Source organism: Varanus komodoensis, unplaced genomic scaffold (assembly GCF_004798865.1).
Source record: "Varanus komodoensis strain SLA01 unplaced genomic scaffold, ASM479886v1 scaffold9, whole genome shotgun sequence".
NCBI classification, from domain to species: domain Eukaryota; kingdom Metazoa; phylum Chordata; class Lepidosauria; order Squamata; family Varanidae; genus Varanus; species Varanus komodoensis.
The window spans coordinates 5,589,272-5,607,352 of NW_025336598.1; the positions used below are offsets into that span (position 1 = coordinate 5,589,272).

Here is an 18,081-nt window from a genome sequence, read left to right on the forward strand (position 1 = left end):
AAGTATGTGGCAGTCAGTACTGCAATAGGAATGTAACATCTAACTTAACAGTAGTAGTTGTGGCCAACAATAAGGTAGGTATTTAAAATCTGAGAGTTTGGCTTTTAGGAAAGATGAATGAAACCTTGATTACCAATTTTACATGGTTTTGATCTGACAAAGTAAGATCTGTTCAGTTGGTGGGACTTGCCTAAAGTCATCTAGTTGAGTTCACAGTAAAGATGAGATTTCAGGCCACTAAAAGTATTTCCTTAGATATTAACTCAGTCTTACCTCTTAGGTACTGCATTATCATGAATATAAAACAGGAACATTTGCAGGTCCTTCTTAACCAGACTCTGATCCGGCATATCTGTAGGGTGGATTAAAGTGTGGTTGGATTCACACATTGCAACAAGGAACACTAAGTGGTTACCACAGTTGGCTGATTTTTAGCTGGATGTGCATGGCAGATAATGGGCATGTTTTCACAACATGACACACAACTGGTTTTTTGCACAAGTTGGTCTGTCATGTCATCTGTAACTACTCATGGTATTTCACCATGATATGTTTGGTTTTTAAAAACCACAAACAGAAGCACTCTGTTCTATGGTCTCTTGGTAACTTGACAGCTTGTGTTGTGTGAACCAGAAAACACAACTCATTGCGATACTAAGGCCAGCACCATAGAGTTACTTGGCAAAAGCGGGCTATTGCTGTCTTTGACATGCAGCCAGCCAGAGATCACCTCTGACAGCTGCCATTTTGCACAACAAGGAGTCCTCACTCTACCCATCTAAATATCTTCCTTGGGGCAGGAGCAGGTGAGTAGCCAGTCAGTGTTGAAAAAGAAGCAGTGCCCTATTGCCTCTCTCCCAGTCAAGTAAGAGGAAGGAGAATCACCTGGGGGCTGAGAACCTCAGCAGATTCTCTTGACATCCCATTCTTGCTGGTGCTTGCCCAAGAGGTGTCCCCAAGCCAGCACATGGAACCAGCAGTTTTTGACACCAATGACCTTATGGAATGACTCTGAGTTGGAAGGGGGTGGTACTGCATCGCAGTACCTACTTGGAGCGCTGTCTCCAGAAGGTGATGCTCGGGGAATATTTTTCAGCTTTATGGATTCCCCAGCATAGAGTTCCTTGTGGGGGTCTGTTCTCTCCTCCATGCTATTTAACATTTATATGAAACCACTGAGTGTTTCAGAGTGCATTGCTGTCAGTATGCTGATGACATGCTGCTCTATTTCTCCTTTTCATCATCAGCTGGTGAGGCTGTGGATGTGCTAAATTGGTGGATGGCTGCAACTGGATGACAGCTAACAAACTGAAGCTCAATCCAGACAAGACTAAGATGCTGTTGGTGGGTGGTTCCTCTGACTAGATGGAAGGTGTTCAATATCTTCTAGATGAGGTTGCACTCTTCTGAAGGAGCAGATTTGTAGTGTGGAGGTTCTCCTGATCTGTCTTGGTCACTTGTGGTTCACGTGGCTTCAGTGGCATAGAGTGGCTTCTACCTTGTTTGATGTCTGGACAGGAATAGCCTGGTTTCTGTAATCTATGCTCTGGTAATCTCAAATCACTGCAATGCACTATTCAAGGACAGTTCAGAAACTACGGAATGTGGCAGTCAGATTATTAACTGGGACCTGTAGCTCTGAACAAATAAGTCCTGCTTGCATTCATTTGCCTGTATGCCTCTGGGCCCCATTCAGGTTGCTTCCGAGGGAAGTGGCTGAGGCCCCATTGTGCAGATGTTCAAGAAAAGATTGGACAACCGTATGTTGGGGATTACATGAACAAAGCCAGCTGGAGCTGGGAGTCAGACTAGATGGCTCAGAAGACCCCTTCTTACCTTTCCTCCTATGTTTTGTATGTTATCAGGCTCAACTCCAATACTATTTCAGCCCACAAACACATTTCCCTAAACACTTCTAGTGATGATCTAGCTTGCTTAGCTACTTTCAGAATTCTATTTCTTCCACTACTTTGTCTCATCTCAAAATATTCAGACTGACATGGCTTTTCTGTATGAGGGGTTTAACATGCTGCAGTAAGATACTTCTTCCATTTTCATTGAAGAGGAAAAATGCATCTTCTACAAATTACGTAATTTCAAATTAATTACCAACTTCACCTCACTCTGAAAAAAACATGAAAAAGCTGGAAAATATTTTATTTATTTGTAGCTTCTTGCTCATTGTCAAGAGCCCTTGAATTCTCACCCTAAAGCTCACTTCTCTAGCAAGTTGGACTTGTATACCTGTGTGGGAAGGTGGAGCAGAAAAACATTCAGTGACTGAGCCAAACAGTGCCACTCTGTTTCAACCCCTCCCTGTTGTTCCAGAAATCTGGAGGCTTAAATACCTGTATGGGAACATAGAGTAACTTCCGTGTCTAAGCCAGACAAAGCCACTCACTTTCTGTTACAAGTACTGCAATCTCCTGTACTCCACTGGTCTACTTGTTTATGCCTGGACTAATGCAATCGAAAGGGTATGTTAGAGCATTCTTTCCTGTAAAAAGTAAAAAAAAAACCCTTCTACACTCCTCCCAGTCATGAAAACGAGGCTTGGAATCAGCACCCTGGTTATGCAAGGAACCCAGCTACCCCAGGCTGGCCAAGTGCCAGAAGCAAGTAGAAGGCTCCAAGTTGGTGAGCCAGCAGCTTTGACTGGTGCCAGCTCTCCGGGCTCTTATCACCTGCTCCACTGACCTTGGGACTTCTGCAGGCAAGGCGTCTGCCCCCTCGCTGAGTTGCACTTGTGCCACACACAGTGCAGGCTGGGGCCCTACTTTGCACCGGAACGAGCTGCAGAAGAGCTCTCGCTCAGCTCAAGTTCCCCTTGGGGACAAACCCGATCTTGGCCAGCTTGTGGTCATGCAGCCTTATCAGCAGCAAGCAACAAAGAAGGGAAGCCTTGCATCAGGGAAGGAAGCTCTTTCTCTACTTAGTCACATATAAGAGGCAAAGGGAATATTTGCTACCTGGAAGATACCACGTTAGAAGTCTGTGTCTGCTCTACATTTCCTGTTGATGGCAGAGAGGCACAGCAGTAGATCTGTAAGATCCTGACCCGCTGAGCACGTAGCTGTTAGAGGGCCAGAGCACAAGCACTGGGGCCATCACTGAGGTTCTTGAGTGATGGCCCAAAACCATTGTTGAGAAGCTGCAAGACAATGATTTAGGAGGAACGAAACTGCATGTAAAAGAAGAAAAAAAGACTCACGTGGAACTGCAGGCTTTCCTGGGAGGCAGGAACTTGCCACCCACAAACCTAGGAAAAACTCCTGCGTTACAGAGATAGGAAGAGATAGAGAGGTTCTGGCAGAAACGTATCATCACATTGTGGAAACAAGGGAACAGAACACTAGGACCAGAACGTAGCTCTGTGGCCCTCCCATTGCCACATTGTACAGCTTAGCAAGGAGGTCTTGCTGTGCCCTCTTACTAAGCTGGTCTTGCTGTGCCTTGCTGTGTTCAGACGAATCCATAGGCATCCAGCTGTACAGTGTGGCAACGGGAGGACCACAATATGAAAAAAGAATTTCCACAAACAACAATCCAAGTTAAAATTTTAGAGATGCCCATTTATGTGTAAATCCCATGAGAACTTCATTGTAGTCTCTAAGCATTATATAATAGGCTCTATGCCTTTGTTGAGCCTGTGGTGTGTCAGTTTTACATACTCCAGGTGGATAGTTCACCACAGTTTTGTAAACGATCATGAGTGTAACAAACACACTGGCTTTGTTTTCTTCCAACCCACTCTACCTGTTCCTCTCCCACAGACCTGATTTTATGGTTCCTTTATTTTCATTCTTCTGTGAGTGTTAGGGACTCTGCATTACTGAATCCCCTCCTCTTACGCTATCTTAGAAACAGAAACATAGAAACAGAGCAGGTCAGAAGGGGCCTCCTGGGCCAACTAGTCCAACCCCCAGGTCCAGCCAGCTCCACTCATGACATGCCTACCATGTGCATGTCCAGCCTATCCTTGAACACCCTCACCGATGGGCTTCAACCACCTCCCATGGAAACCCACTCCATACCCTAGGGGTCCTAACTGTCAGGAAATACTTCCTGGCATCCAAATTGAACCTTGGTTCCCTGAGCTTTGCTCTATTAGAATGCATCCTGCCCTCCGCTGCAGGGGAAAACAGGTTTCCACCCACCCCCTCCGTGTTGCATCCCCTCATGTACCTATATGTCACCAACAGATCCCCTCAGCATCTCCTCTTCTCCAGGCTGAAAAACCCAGTTCCCTCAATCTCACCTCATAAGGCTTTCCCTGAAATCCAGCCACCATCCTTGTGGTCCTATGCTGCACTGACTCTAACCTGGCTCTATCCTTCCTGTAACAAGGGTTCTAGAACTGAACACTATACTACAGTTGCGGGTGCACCAGAGTCATATAGAGTGGTAGTCATACAGTGGTATCTTGGCTCATTAACTTAATCCTTTCCATGACTCCGGTCACAACCCAAATTGATTGTGACCCAAGTCAAATTTCCCCATAAGGTTTAATGTAAATAAGGTTAATCCGAGCTGTAACTATTTTTTTAATCACAAAAATTTGAAGTAGAGTGACAAAGATCAACAAAGATCGCAGCCATCTCCCCCCCACCCCCTAAACCACGGGTTCGCCCACCTCCCCCCCCCCCCGCCCCCAGCACAGCCGCAGTCACGACTGTCTTCCTTGCAAAGTGCGACCGCAATCACAGCCATAGATGGGCAAGATTGCGGGCGCGCTCGCGGGTGGGAGATGGGCGCGATTGCGATCGTTACCCGATGTGGAGTTTGTGACCTGAGTAAAAATTTTTCCTAAATTTCTGTTTGCGACCCGATTTGGTTGTGAACTAAGGCGATCGTGAGCCAAGGTACCATTTGTACCTCTCTCAATCTAGAAGCCATGCTTCTGGTTATGCAACAACCAAGAGTGGTGTTCACCCTCTTGACCACCATGTCGCACTGCTGACTCATGTTTAGCCTGCATTCATTCAGTACCCTGAGATCCCTTTCATGGCCTCTTGGCAGAGCAGCAGAGCAGAAGAGGCACAGGCTGGGAGAGAGGGCTGAGTGGCCAAGGAACTGGCGAAGGCAAGGTAGGAGCTGGGCAGGGGAGCAGAGGGTCAGGAGCAGTGGGGGGGGAGGCGGGACAAGAGAGGCTAGAGGGGCCAGGAGGAAGCAGACAGGCGGGGCCACCAGCCTGAGGGGCTGATAAGGTTTTGTCCCTTGTCTGTGTCCCTTAGCTGTGGCCCGGGCTGTCCGAGGACTCCCTTCTCTGGGACGCAGAGGGATTTTTTTGCTTTGTTTTTCCTTCCTTCCTTCCTTCCTTCCTTCCTTCCTTCCTTCCTTCCTTCCTTTTTTTTTTTTTTTTGGTGCTGTGCTTTGCTTTTCCTCCAATTTAAATTTAAGGGTTTTTTTTTTATAAATTTAAGTTTGTTTTTTTAATCCTTGTGTGTGTGCGCACGAGTGGTTTTTTTGTCTGGGAGAACTGGGCGAGTGAGAGGAACTGCAGGACAAACAAGGCGGGGGACCAAGGTGAGGTCTCGGAAGGGATCCCAATGGCAGACCAAGAGATGGCCCTGGCAGGAGTCACGGGTGTTGCTGTCCACTGCGACAGCTGTGACATGTTCACCCTTCTCCCCCAGGAGAGGCAGGGTTACACCTGCCCTTGGTGCAAGCTGGTGACCCTGCTACAGGAGGAGGTGAGGTGCCTGAGGGCCGAGAGAGCTCTCCAGGCCCCCTGGGAGCAGCCCCCCTCTGGACAGAGGGTTGAGGGAGAGGCCACGGGAGGAGCAGCTGCGGAGACATGGAGGTATGTCACCCACAGGAGGAGGAGGCCAGCACGGCCTCCTCCTTCTCCTGGCACCAATCTGGAGCTGTGAAACAGGTTCTCTCCGCTTGGGGAAGCTGGGGCTGATGAGGACTTGGGGGACCAGCAGGACCCGCAGCCTGGGACAACAAACGGCAAGGGGGCCACTGCAGGAGAGGCGAGGGACAGGGCACGGCCGCCCACCACCACCAGGAAGACACAGCGGCGGGTGATTGTTGTTGGGGACTCCCTGCTGAGGGGTGCTGAGGCGGTGGTGTGCCGCCCCAACCTGGAGACAAGAGAGGTTTGCTGCCTGCCAGGTGCACGTATTTGGCATGTGAAGGAAAGAGCGGAGCGACTTGTTTACTCCAGGGGTCACCAGCCACTCTTGGTGATCCATGTGGGCACAAACAACATGGCCAGGCAAGGTGTGGTCGGGATCACCAGGGACTTCGAGGTCTTGGGGAAGAAACTCAGGGAGCTGAAGGCCCAAGTGGCCTTCTCGTTGATCTTACCGGTCCGGGGATTTGGGCCAGAAGGGGACAGGAGGGTCTCCAAGGTGAACAACTGGCTTAGGGTGTGGTGCCAGAAGGAACTCTTCGGGTTTCTCAACTATGGCACTCAGTTTCTTGCCAATGGACTTCTGGCAAGGGACGGATTACACCTCACGAGGACGGGGAAAAGGTCCTTTGAAGATGCTCTAGAGAGCTTTGTCCGGAAGACTTTAAACTGAGCCGGAGGAGGGGGAGGTCAGGCTCCCCAGAAACTTGTCTGCACTGGACAAGTATGGGGAGAGGATCAGGGCTCTGGGACCAGGGTTTCAGAGGTACTGCAGGGACTGACAGGACTCCTACAAAGAGGGGCCAGGTATCAGGGAAGATGGGAGGAAGGAGGAGGCTGGAGACTCCAAGGAAAGGAAGCGGTGGGAAGGAGTTGAGGTGCATGTACACCAATGCTAGGAGCATGGGTAATAAGCAGGAAGAACTTGAAGCTCTCCTGGGAACAGGAGGGTATGACCTAGTGGGAATCACAGAAACTTGGTGGGATGAAAGGCAAGTCTGGAATGTGAACATAGAAGGGTATCACCTTTTTAGAAAGGACAGGAAGGGAAAGAGTGGTGGGGGCATGGCTTTATACGTCAGGGAAGGGATAGGATGTAGTGAGATAGAATGCAGCACAGATCGGGATTCGGTAGAGGCAGTCTGGGTGAAACTTAGGGGTTTTGACAGGGAAAGAGACCTGACAGTGGGGGTATGTTATCACCCTCCAGGTCAACCTGAGACCCTGGATGATGTTCTGACAGGCCAGATTCTAAGGATATCTCAGGGGAGAGACACAGTAATTATGAGAGATTTCAATCTCCCAGATATTAGTTGGGAGACTCACTCAGCAGTGACAGCCAGGTCACGTCGCTTCCTAGAAGCTATAGAGGGAGGGTTTTTCACATAGAGGATCCAAGAGGCGACGAGGGGGGGAAACATCCTTGACTTGGTCTTGACCAATAGGGAGGAGCTGATATGTGAAGTACAGATTAGGGGAGCTCTGGATGTGGGTGATCACTCCATCCTTTGCTTTGAGATCAGGGAACAGGGGACGTGCAGCAGGTCGAGCACTAGAAGCTGGGACTTCAAGAGGGCCAACTTTGGCCAACTCAAGGCCAGAGTGGGGAAAGTCTCCTGGGAAAAGCTCATAATAGGGAGAGATCTAGTGATGCTAGATAGGGAAGGGAGGCTGACAGCCACACAACACGGCTTCCGAAATAACAGGTCCTGCCAGACAAACCTTGTGGAATTGTACGACAAGGTTTCAAGGCGGCTAGATGGAGGGGATGCATTTACCTGGATTTCAGCAAGGCCTTTGACAAAGTGCCCCATGATATCCTAATGGAGAAACTGAGGAGTTTTGGGATACACCAAAGCACTGTCCGGTGGATTAGGGCATGGTTGACTGACCAAAAGCAGAAGGTAACCATTAGTGGGGAATCATCGGGATGGCAGTCAGTGACAAGTGGGGTCCCCCAGGGCTCTGTCCTGGGGCCGATCCTGTTTAATCTTTTCATTAACGACATGGAAGAAGGGGTGAACAGTCTGCTGATCAAATTCACAGACGACACTAAAACTGGAGCAGTGGCCACACCTGAGGAGCTGGTACTCCAGATCCAAAAGGATCTGGACAGACTATGGAAGTGGGCAGGAGACAACAGGATGGCGTTCAATGTGGATAAGTGCAAGGTCTTGCACTTGGGGCATAGGAATAATTGTCATAAGTACAGGTTAGGTGACAAGTGGCTGGAGAGGAGCACTTGTGAAAGAGACCTCGGGGTACTGGTTGACTGCAGGCTAAACATGAGTCAACGGTGTGATGCGGTAGTCAAGAGGGCGAGCGCCACCCTTGGTTGCATAGCCAGAAGTGTGGCTTCTATATCAAGAGAGGTATTACTACCACTCTACACGACTCTGGTGTGCCCACAACTGGAGTATTGTGCTCAGTTTTGGGCCCCTCATTACAGAAAGATTTAGCCAGGTTAGAGTCAGTGCAGCACAGGGCCACAAGGTTGGTGGCCGGTTTGCAGGGGAAGCCGTATGAGGCAAGACTGAGGGAACTGGGTCTCTTCAGCCTGGAGGAGACTCAGAGGGGTTATGTTGGCGACATACAGGTATGTGAGGGGATGTCACCCGGAGCTGGGTAGAGACCTGTTTTCCCCTGCAGAGGAAGGCAGGACACGCTCCAATGGAGCAAAGCTCAGTGAGCCAAGGTTCCATTTGGATGCCAGGAAGCACTTCCTGACAATTAGGACCTGGAGGGTGTGGAATGGGGTTCCACGAGTGGTCATTGAGGCCCCATCAGTGCGGGTGTTCAAGGATAGGCTGGATGTGCACATGGTGGGCAATTCGTGAGTGGAGCCAGATGGTGCCGGAGGTCAGACTAGATGACCCAGGAGGCTCCTTCTGACTCACTCTTACTCTATGTTTCTATAAGTGTAGCTCTCCAGCCACTTGTCCCCTAACCTGTAGTTCTGACACCCATTCCTATGCCCCAAGTGCAAGACTCTGCTCTTATCTGCATTGAACGCCATCCTGTTGTCCCCTGTCCACTTTTATAGTCTGTCCAGATCCTTCTGGATCCAGATTGTCTCAATCCAATCTCTTACTTGTATAAATTGTTCATACATAAGGGGTACTGAGGAATTGGTCTTGCCAAGAACATAGCTAATTTCCCCACGAACAGTGCATTTTACACAGAAGGCTTCTTCATACATCATCATACAGAGAACCAGCATGGTGTCATGGTTAAGAATGCAAGTCTGGGGCTTTGGAGATGAAGAGTTCCTGTTCCCACTCAGCCATGGAGCTAACTGCTTGATTTTGGGCCAGTCAGAAACTCTTAGCCCAACCCATCTCAGAGGGGTATTGTTGTGAGGATAAAACTCAGAAGAAGAGTAGAATTATGTAAGCCACTTTGAGTTTGTTGAAAGAAAAGAGATATAGATATAATAATTTTCATGCTTGTCTTTAAAGTGATGCTGCTCTACCAAGTTCTTTATCCAAAATATGAATTTCAATTCTTTGCTTTTGTATTCAATGTGCCAAGTGGGGTTATCTTCAGCTATTGTATACACGTAAGGATCATAGAGATTCTTTGGTCAAGTGATCACTTCTGTGAATCTGTGGGAGGGTTTGGTTGAAGATGATGACTGACTCCAAGTTTGTTCCTTCTCAAGCTCCTTTAAGAAGCTGTTCTAGTTTGCAGGTACATTGTTTGACTAAGTTGTTCAGTAGTTAAAGTGCTACTTCAAAACTGTTTGCATTTCAACAGTGTAAAATTTCCTATTAAAAAGAATGCACATTCCTGAATATCTGCAATACAACCTCAATTAACATTTTAAAAAATTAATTCTAGCTGAAAGTTTCTTCCTTTATCTGCAAGTAGTTTGGGATTTTAGATCTTCCAGGCACCAAACATTTACTTGTGCTAAGAAACTTTAGCCCACTCTTCTTGTGTACTTTCAGATTAATCTGATTAAACATTCCTGGTGTTCTAATTATTCAGACCCATCCCTGGGATAGTTTGCAATATTGCAGAGAACAAGCTGTGTTTCATGCTAGATAAGGCAAACTTGCATGCAGATGTTTTTATAAAATTCCAAGGGAAAATTAGTAATATCAAAAGGAGTTTTGATTGAGAGGAAAACATTCAGCACTACTACACAGAATATAGCTGATTGCATCCAAATTTAGGTGCATGCAACTAGGGTGGCAGAAATTAACATCTCTCACACCCTCCATCTCATAGCACCCCTATGTGGTTGAACCCATGTGTCCCTCAACTCACATGACTTCCCCATACAGCATGTCATGAATGTGATCATCTCTGTTCTTGTTGTTGTCATGTGCCATCAAATCATCTCTGACCCTAGAATGAATGCCCTTCAGAATGTCCTGTCCTTCACAGTCCTGCTCAGATCACAGTCCTGTGGCTTCCTTTATAGAGTTAATCCATTTCATATTTGGTTTTCTTCTTCTGCCTTTGACTTTCCCTAGCATGATTGTCTTCTCCAGTGAGTCTTGCCTTCTCATATAAGCACAAAGTATGACAGCATCATTTAATAATGTCTACTTCCGGGCAAAGTACTGGCTTGATTTGAACTAGGGCTCGCTCAATCCAGGGTATTCACACATCTCCTCAGCACCATAATTCTTCCTGTCAGCTTTCTTCACTCTCCAGCTTTCACACCCATACATAGTGGTTGGGAATGCAATGGTATGGATGAGCTTGGTCTTCTGCAGTGTAATTTCCTTACACAATGATTTCTGCTAGTTTCTTTCATGCTAAATGACTATTTTGCTAGATGACTATTTTGCCTCTGTGTTCTCCCCAAAGCAGGATGGGGGAGATCCGCATGGGAGATTAGATGAGGCTGGGGACTTAGGGGCACAGATTAGAGTCACCCCCCCCTCAGAAGTCGAGGGGCTCCTCAGGGCACTGGATATTACCAAGGCCCCAGGCCCTGACAGGTTACACCAGAGAGTACTTAGAGAGTTGGCAGGGGTTCTCTCATGCCCGCGGGCCTCCATTTCTGAGGCCTCGTGGAGAATGGGTGAAGGTCCAGAGGACTGGAGTGTGGCATCAGTGGTCCCAATTTTCAAAAAGGGTAGTAGAAGGGACATGGGGAATTATAGACCGGTTAGCCTTACGTCCATTGTAGGAAAAACAATGGAAAGGCTCATAATAGCGAGAGATCTAGTGAAGCTAGATGGGGAGGGGAGGCTGGTGGTCACACAACACGGTTTTCGCAAAAACATGTCCTGCCAGACAAACCTTGTGGAATTCTAGAGCAAGATTTTGAGGTGGCTAGACGGAGGGGATGCGGTGGATGTGGTTTACCTGGATCTCAGCAAGGCCTTTGACAAAGTGTCCCATGATATCCTAATGGAGAAACTGAGGAGTTTTGGGATAGACCAAAGCACTGTTCGATGGATTAGCGCATGGTTGACTGACCGAAAGCAGAAGGTAACCGTTAGTGGGGAATTATCAGGATGGCGGCCAGTGACAAGCGGGGTCCCCCAGGGCTCTGTCCTGCGGCCAATCCTGTTTAATCTTTTCATCAATGACATGGAAGAAGGGGTGACCAGTCTGCTGAACAAATTAGCAGACGATACTAAAACTGGGGCAGTGGCCACAACTGAGGAGCAGGTACTCCAGATCCAAAAGGATCTGGACAGACTATGGAAATGGGCAGGAGATAACAGGATGGGTTTCAATGTGGATAAGTGCAAGGTCTTGCACTTGGGGCATAGGAATAGCTGTCAGAAGTACAGGTTGGGACAAGTGTCTGGAAAGCAGCACTTGTGAAAGGAATCTCAAGGTACTGATTGAATGCAGGCTAAACATGAGTCAGCAGTGTGATGCACTGTTCAAGAGGGCAAATGCCACCCTTGGTTGCATAGCCAGAAGTGTGGCTTCTAGATCAAGAGAGGTATTACTCCCACTGGTGCGCCCGCAACTGGAGTATTGTGTTCCATTCTGGGCCCCTCATTACAGGAGGGGTATAGCCAGGTTAGAGTCAGTGCAGCGTAGGGCCACAAGGTTGATGGTCAGTTTGCAGGGGATGCTGTATGATGTGAGACTAAGGGAACTGGGCCTCTTCAGCCTGGAAAAGTCTCAGAGGGGAACTGTTGGCAACATACAGGTATGTGAGGGGGTGTCACACCGTATTTTTCTGTGTATAAGATGATACTTTTTCTTTAAAATGTTTACCTAAAAATGGAGGGGCATCTTATACATGGGATGCCAAGAGGAGACCCGCAGGCACGCTGGGTGGGGGGGGGGGGCTGGGAGGGGGGGGGGGGGGGGGGACACTGGCATGAGTGCGGGTGCGTGCACGGAGAGGCAGCGAGGTGGTGCGCGCATGCAGCAGTAGCTTGCTCGCTCGGAGATTGGTAAGAAAAGTGGAGGGCATCCTATACATGAGGGTGTCTTATAGATGGAAAAATACAGTACTTCCTGACAGGACCCTGAGGGTATGGAATGGGTTTCCATGGGAGGTGGTTGAGGCCCCATCCGTGAGGGTGTTCAAAGATAGGCTAGATGTGCACATGGTGGGCATGCCGTGAGCAGATCTGGCTGGAGCCGAGGGTCAGACTAGATGGCCTGAGAGACCCCTTCTGACTCACTCTGTTTCTATGTTTCATTGTTGCCCTTCCAAGTCTGATTCATCTTTGAATTTGAAAATAAACAAACAAACAAATTTCTTGGCTACAGTCTTCTTTTGAATCGATGACTGAGCCAAGATATGTAAAACAATTTCAACTTCTTTATTGTTGATATTAAAACTGTGTTATTCTTGGGTAGTCATCATTGTTGTTTTCCTGATGTTCAGCTGTAGTCCTTCTTTTGCACTTTCTTCTTTCACCAAAAGTCATTTCAATTCATTGCTGCTTTATCCCAGTAATATGGTATTATCTGCATATCCTAAATTAGTGATGTATCTTCTGCCAATCCATAGCTTCTTGTGGTTCACACAGACAAAAGCTTTAAAGTCTACAAAGTATAGACCTATCTTTTTCTGATTTTTTTGGTGTATTCCAGTAGCAAACATATGTTTGCAATATGATCTTGAGTGCCTCTTCCTTTTCAGAATTCAGCTTGAACATCAGGCATTTCTCACTCCATATAGGGTAATATTCTTTGTTGCAACATGTTGAGCATCACTTTACTTGCACAGGATATTAGTGCAATGGTGCTATTGTACCATTCCTTCTGCTGCACTCTTTTGAGTCTCCTTTCTTGTGGATTAAAATGTATAATGAACATTCCTCATCTGTCTGTGTGACACTGTTTTGTTTTCCGTATTTTTTGGCAGAGTTGTGTTAGGATTTGGACCAATTCTATTTCTGCAGCTTAGAATAGTTCAGTTGGTACCCTATCTACTCTGATTGCTTTATTCCTTTCAGATGCTTTCAGACCAGCTTTCACTTTATTTTTCTAATATTGCAGGTGCTTCCTTATAGGATTCCTCTCCAAAGGTGTCTGTCAACTTAATATCCTAGGAGTCCAGGGAGGTTAAAAATAAAGTCCTATTTGTACTGCTTGGAATTTCCACCTGCCTACTGTTTTCTTGAAACCTAAACTTTGCCTACTTAAATACATGGACCAGAAAAGTCCTAAAAGGGAATGTCTTTACTGTTCAGTACCTTCACTCCCTCTAGCTTGAACTTACCATGCTTAGGCTTGATTTTTGTTCTGACATAGATGCTGTTTTTGGAGTATTCTTTTCCTTTCTCTGTCTCTCTGCATGTATTTTAGTTTGCAACTTCCTTTTGAACTATATCCTGAATTGCCTGCAATGTTATCTTGGATTTTTAATGACCCTTAAGTATGTATGTCTTATAGAGACTGCTGGGGAATTGCAACCAGTCTGGCAGCACTTTGTGGTGATCTATACCTTGTTTAGATGTTTATAAATAATCTTTGGGAGTGTTTCTACCTCTCCAAATGGCAGGTGAGCTTGAAGACTACCACTCTATAGGTCTAATTATGATGAGATGGCTAGATAAGGTCAACTGAAACATGTTACAGAGTCGGCTTTCCCTAATATTTTTTTCTAAGCCCTTTTTTTCTTTTCTGCTTTTTAAATTCTTTTTATTCATTTTTTTTGAACCAAAGGACTATTACTTCAGCTTGCTGCAATTAAAACTCTAAAGGCATTTTTGTTTGCATATTTGGAAAGGACTTTGAAATGGAAAGTTTCCTGATGATTGGGGCATTCTATTTGAACTCTAATTAGACTTTAACAACTGTAAATATGTCTGTTATCTTTGCTTAAGAGACTAAGATTTATGGATGATGAGGACTGACCTTGGTATGACTGAAGCTTCTGTGTGATGAGCAGGGGGAGGAATTGAAAAGGGAAGGAGTTTGAAAAGGGAAGAAGCCTGAAGGGTGTCACCAAGGTTACAATGCCATTTGAATATAGTGTCCACTTATGAGCTAAATTTTCTTATCAAGAAATTAAGTTTTTTTAAAGCAGTCCTCTTCCCTGGACTGTTAATTATCTAAAATGCTCAAAACACTTACTTGATTTTCCATGAATTAATGTCTGCCATGAATCATGTAGCCTCATCTTTAATTACATGGAATTTTAAACAACCCTCCCTCCCTCCCTCCCTGTGTTGTAACAATCAGCCTCTGGCAGGGTTTACTTTCCCATCCCACTTCCCTGAACTCAGAATCCCGAGGCCAGACACTGGATTCAGCACACAACAACCCAAGTTTGAGGAAAAACAGATTTATTAAAAAGACATTAAACATTGTAACTGTGGAGGGTCTTTAAAACAATATAACATACACACACAGTGGGGGCACAGGGAATTGGAGTGCAGCAATTTTAATGGACTCACACCAATTAGCTCCTCCCAAGAACCCCAGGCCTATTGGCCTCCTTGGACAGAAAAAATAATAAAGCTAGTTGTTTCTGCCAATAACGCAATATACAGTGCTCAACATAGCCTTTTTTCAGGTAGAATAGAGCAGTGTTTCTCGACAGAGCCTCTGGCAGCAACAAGGAACCTCTCTGCAAAGAGGAACTCCAATCTCCCTCAGCTCCTTGCTTTTATCCGCTTAGATCAAACAGATGACTCATGAGATGACATCTCCTGACAGCACCCAGGTGAGAATCACGTACCCTTCAGGCCAACAATTTCTGGCATTGGTGTGTGTGTGCGTGAATGGCTTTGTCCTTGGAAGAAACTTAGGACTTTTTGTATTCCCATTGATAACAAGCCTCCTACAGCCTTGGTGCCTGGTTTTCCTTGAATCACCACCTGGCTGAGATGGCTGGGCTGGCCTGCCTGCCCAGAGTTAACCCTTCCATTCCCAAGGAGCCCTTACTTGGTTCTTGTGGGTGGGGGGGATGTTTTACTTCTGTTGATCTGTTGTGTGGTCTGAATCCTTTAGTGGTGTATCAGCATGGTGCATTCGGCTTTGAGAAACCACAAACAGAAACAATGCTTTCTTTGTACCATAATGACTTGTTGTATCTTCTGAACTGGAAAACACAACTCATTGTGGTACTGAGGCTAGACCCATAGAGTCAGTTGGCAAGAGTGACCCATTGCTACTCACAATCATGACTGGGAGGACAGTTACCAAGGTGAGCCTAATCATTTTTCAAGCATATCCACACAAAAAAATGCACAAGGTGGAAACCTAGCAAGATTGAGTCATGACACATGAACCCGGCCTTTATCTTAAGCCAGCTAAAAGACTTTCTTGCTTGGACACATTCCTAATCTTGGATCCTTGTCTGCTTGAATCCTGTATCATATAATCCAAGATCTGAACTATCTTACTAGATTTGAAGTTTAAACTTTGCTGCTATGTGAAATCCTGGGTCTGTTTCTTGAACTAAACAGCATGCCTTTGGTCAATGCTGTGCTATTTGATTTGATTCATGAAGGCTGCAATGGTTCAATTTTTACCATGCAGGTCTCAGAAGTTGGTCTGGGTATCCTGATCTACTGCAATTAAAGACTAAGATCTGTGTTTCCATGTAAGCGTTAAAGCATGGGACAGAAAAGATGACCTTCACAACCCTCATAGTTAACTGTAGAACATACTTGTGCACCTGGCTTGAAACCTTAGACTTTGATTTAAGGCTAAAACTATTCCCCCTTTGCAAATTATTAAAATCAGACTGACATTTTATGGTCATAATTACTTAATAGTCCATAATTGGGCAGTTGCTTTTTCTGTTTAGTCCTGTTCAGGTATTTAGCTGAATGATGAGCACATATGGCCCTATCCTCACATATGTGGACTGAAGCCTTCCCACTTTCAGAGAAACACCAGAATAGGACATCTGCCTGTCCTTCCTTCCTTCCCCAAAACACACACACACACACAGTCACTCTGCAGTAGAACTAGCACTTAGCTGTTGGCATTTGTTTTCACTGAATAAAAATGTTTCTTTCTTCCATCAGTTTGATTGTGTGCCCAAAACATACATAAGTACACAGTCCTATTTGGGACAATACTGAAGACACTATATACTGAAAGACAGTTTTCTATAATATCAGGACAATATGAATTTACAAAGCAATTGTTCATTAAAAAGATTTCCTTGCCATCCATTTTGGCATTATTTCTAAGTTCCTTGAAAAATCATAGTTGCTTATTCCTCTTTCATTTGCTCAGGAATGTATTGAAGCAAAATGAAGGGGAGCAGGAACAAAGAGGCACAGATGGTGAAACAAACTTCAGCTCCTGCCAGCCAGTATACTGGGAAGAAGAAAAAATGCTTTTAAGAACATTTTAAACATCGACAAAGGATGGAAATGTGCCCAAAGTGACCTTCATGGAGTACAGAAGTTAGGAGACTTCTATTATTCCTAGAAGATGCAGGATTTTCTCTCTGGCCAACTTAAACCTTTTGGTGAAGACAGACCCCCTCTAACTCCAACCAAAGCAAGAGAATACTGGACTACCAATAAAGTCAGACCTTGCTAATCCAAGACAACATGTCAAGCTCCTGAAATTTTACAATGAGAAAGATATAAGTATGGGAGAGTGCTTAGAGTAGGACTTACTCCTACAAGGAGATTGTGGCACTTTTCTAAAGTTCTCATAATGCCTACCCAGCTTAAGCTGTATGGTGACTGCACTACATGGACTGGAGCTCCACATTGCAGAGTCTGACTGCTAAGTTAGAATTCAACAACAGGTTTAATTCTGTCATCACACATTTGTATCAGGTCGTGGATTCTCATCACATTACATATATACTAGTGATTGGCTGACCTAGTGCCACAATGTTTGTTATCAGCAACAGCTGCACAGTAAATTACAACTGGCAATAAGGTCATTACCTGTAAATGCCTGTACTTTCTGCATTGAATTGTCACCTGTCTAGCTTGCATAGTATTTGTGATAGACACATGGTCCAAGATTTCTGTGGGACCTATGTCTGCTCACATGATCACTGCAATCTTCTGTTCCATATACGTAAAATCTGTGTAAATAAGATTCTTGAGTGAAAGAATAATATATGAAATCATTAACTCTGGAATTATCAGACTATATTTATTTATTTAAGGTTTTTTTATGCCATCCCAATTACTAAAAAAGTCTCTGGGTGGCTTACAGAGAGCAAACCAAAAAACAGAACCCATAACAAGGATCAAAAAAAGTGCACTGCATCTAAAATAGGAATGAAAACAAGAATAAAACCAGATTAATTATTAAAATACTGGGAAAATTAAAAGGTATTTGCCTGGCGCCAAAAGGAATAGAGCGATGCTGCCAGGCAAACCGCCCTGGGGAGCGAATTCCATAGTCAGGGTGCCACCGCTGAAAAGGCCCATCTCTGAGTAACTGCCCTACTGATTTCCTTCAAGGAGGGTTCCTGGAGAAAGGCCTCTGCCTCTGATCTCAAGGGGTGGGCCGGTACCTAGGGAAGAAGGTGCTCTTTCAGGTATTCAGGACCCAAGCCATTTAGGGCCTTATAGGTTATTACCAACACCTTAAATTTGGCTTGGACTTCAATTGGCAGCCAGTGTAAGCAATATAGGACTGGCGTGATATGGGAATATCTGCCAGTCCCAGTTAGTAACTGGCAATTCAATTCTGGACCAATTGAAGTATCCGGACCATCTTAAGGGTAACCCCACATAGAGTGCATTGCAATAGACCAAACAGGAAGTTGCCAGAGCATGGGTCACTGTTGCCAGGCATTGCTCATCCAGGTAAAGACACAGCTGATGTATCAGCCAAAGCTGAAAGAA

At 45.7% G+C, this 18,081-nt stretch overlaps 1 protein-coding gene across 3 annotated transcripts in view; it reads right to left on the minus strand.

The window, feature by feature from the left end:
• MFSD10 (major facilitator superfamily domain containing 10) overlaps nucleotides 1-18,081 on the minus strand; it is a 111,609-nt gene that overhangs the window by 24,444 nt on the left and 69,084 nt on the right. Inside the window, exon 13 of one of the 3 annotated variants that reach the window (XM_044417695.1) lies at nucleotides 14,608-16,579. The exons of 1 other annotated variant lie outside the window; for it this stretch is intronic. In XM_044417695.1, the coding sequence (XP_044273630.1) occupies nucleotides 16,473-16,579 (107 nt within the window). In that variant the 3' untranslated portion in view covers nucleotides 14,608-16,472. Of the gene's footprint in view, nucleotides 1-14,607; nucleotides 16,580-18,081 lie in introns of those variants that run through there. One more of the 3 variants, XR_006413503.1, reaches the window with a different exon arrangement.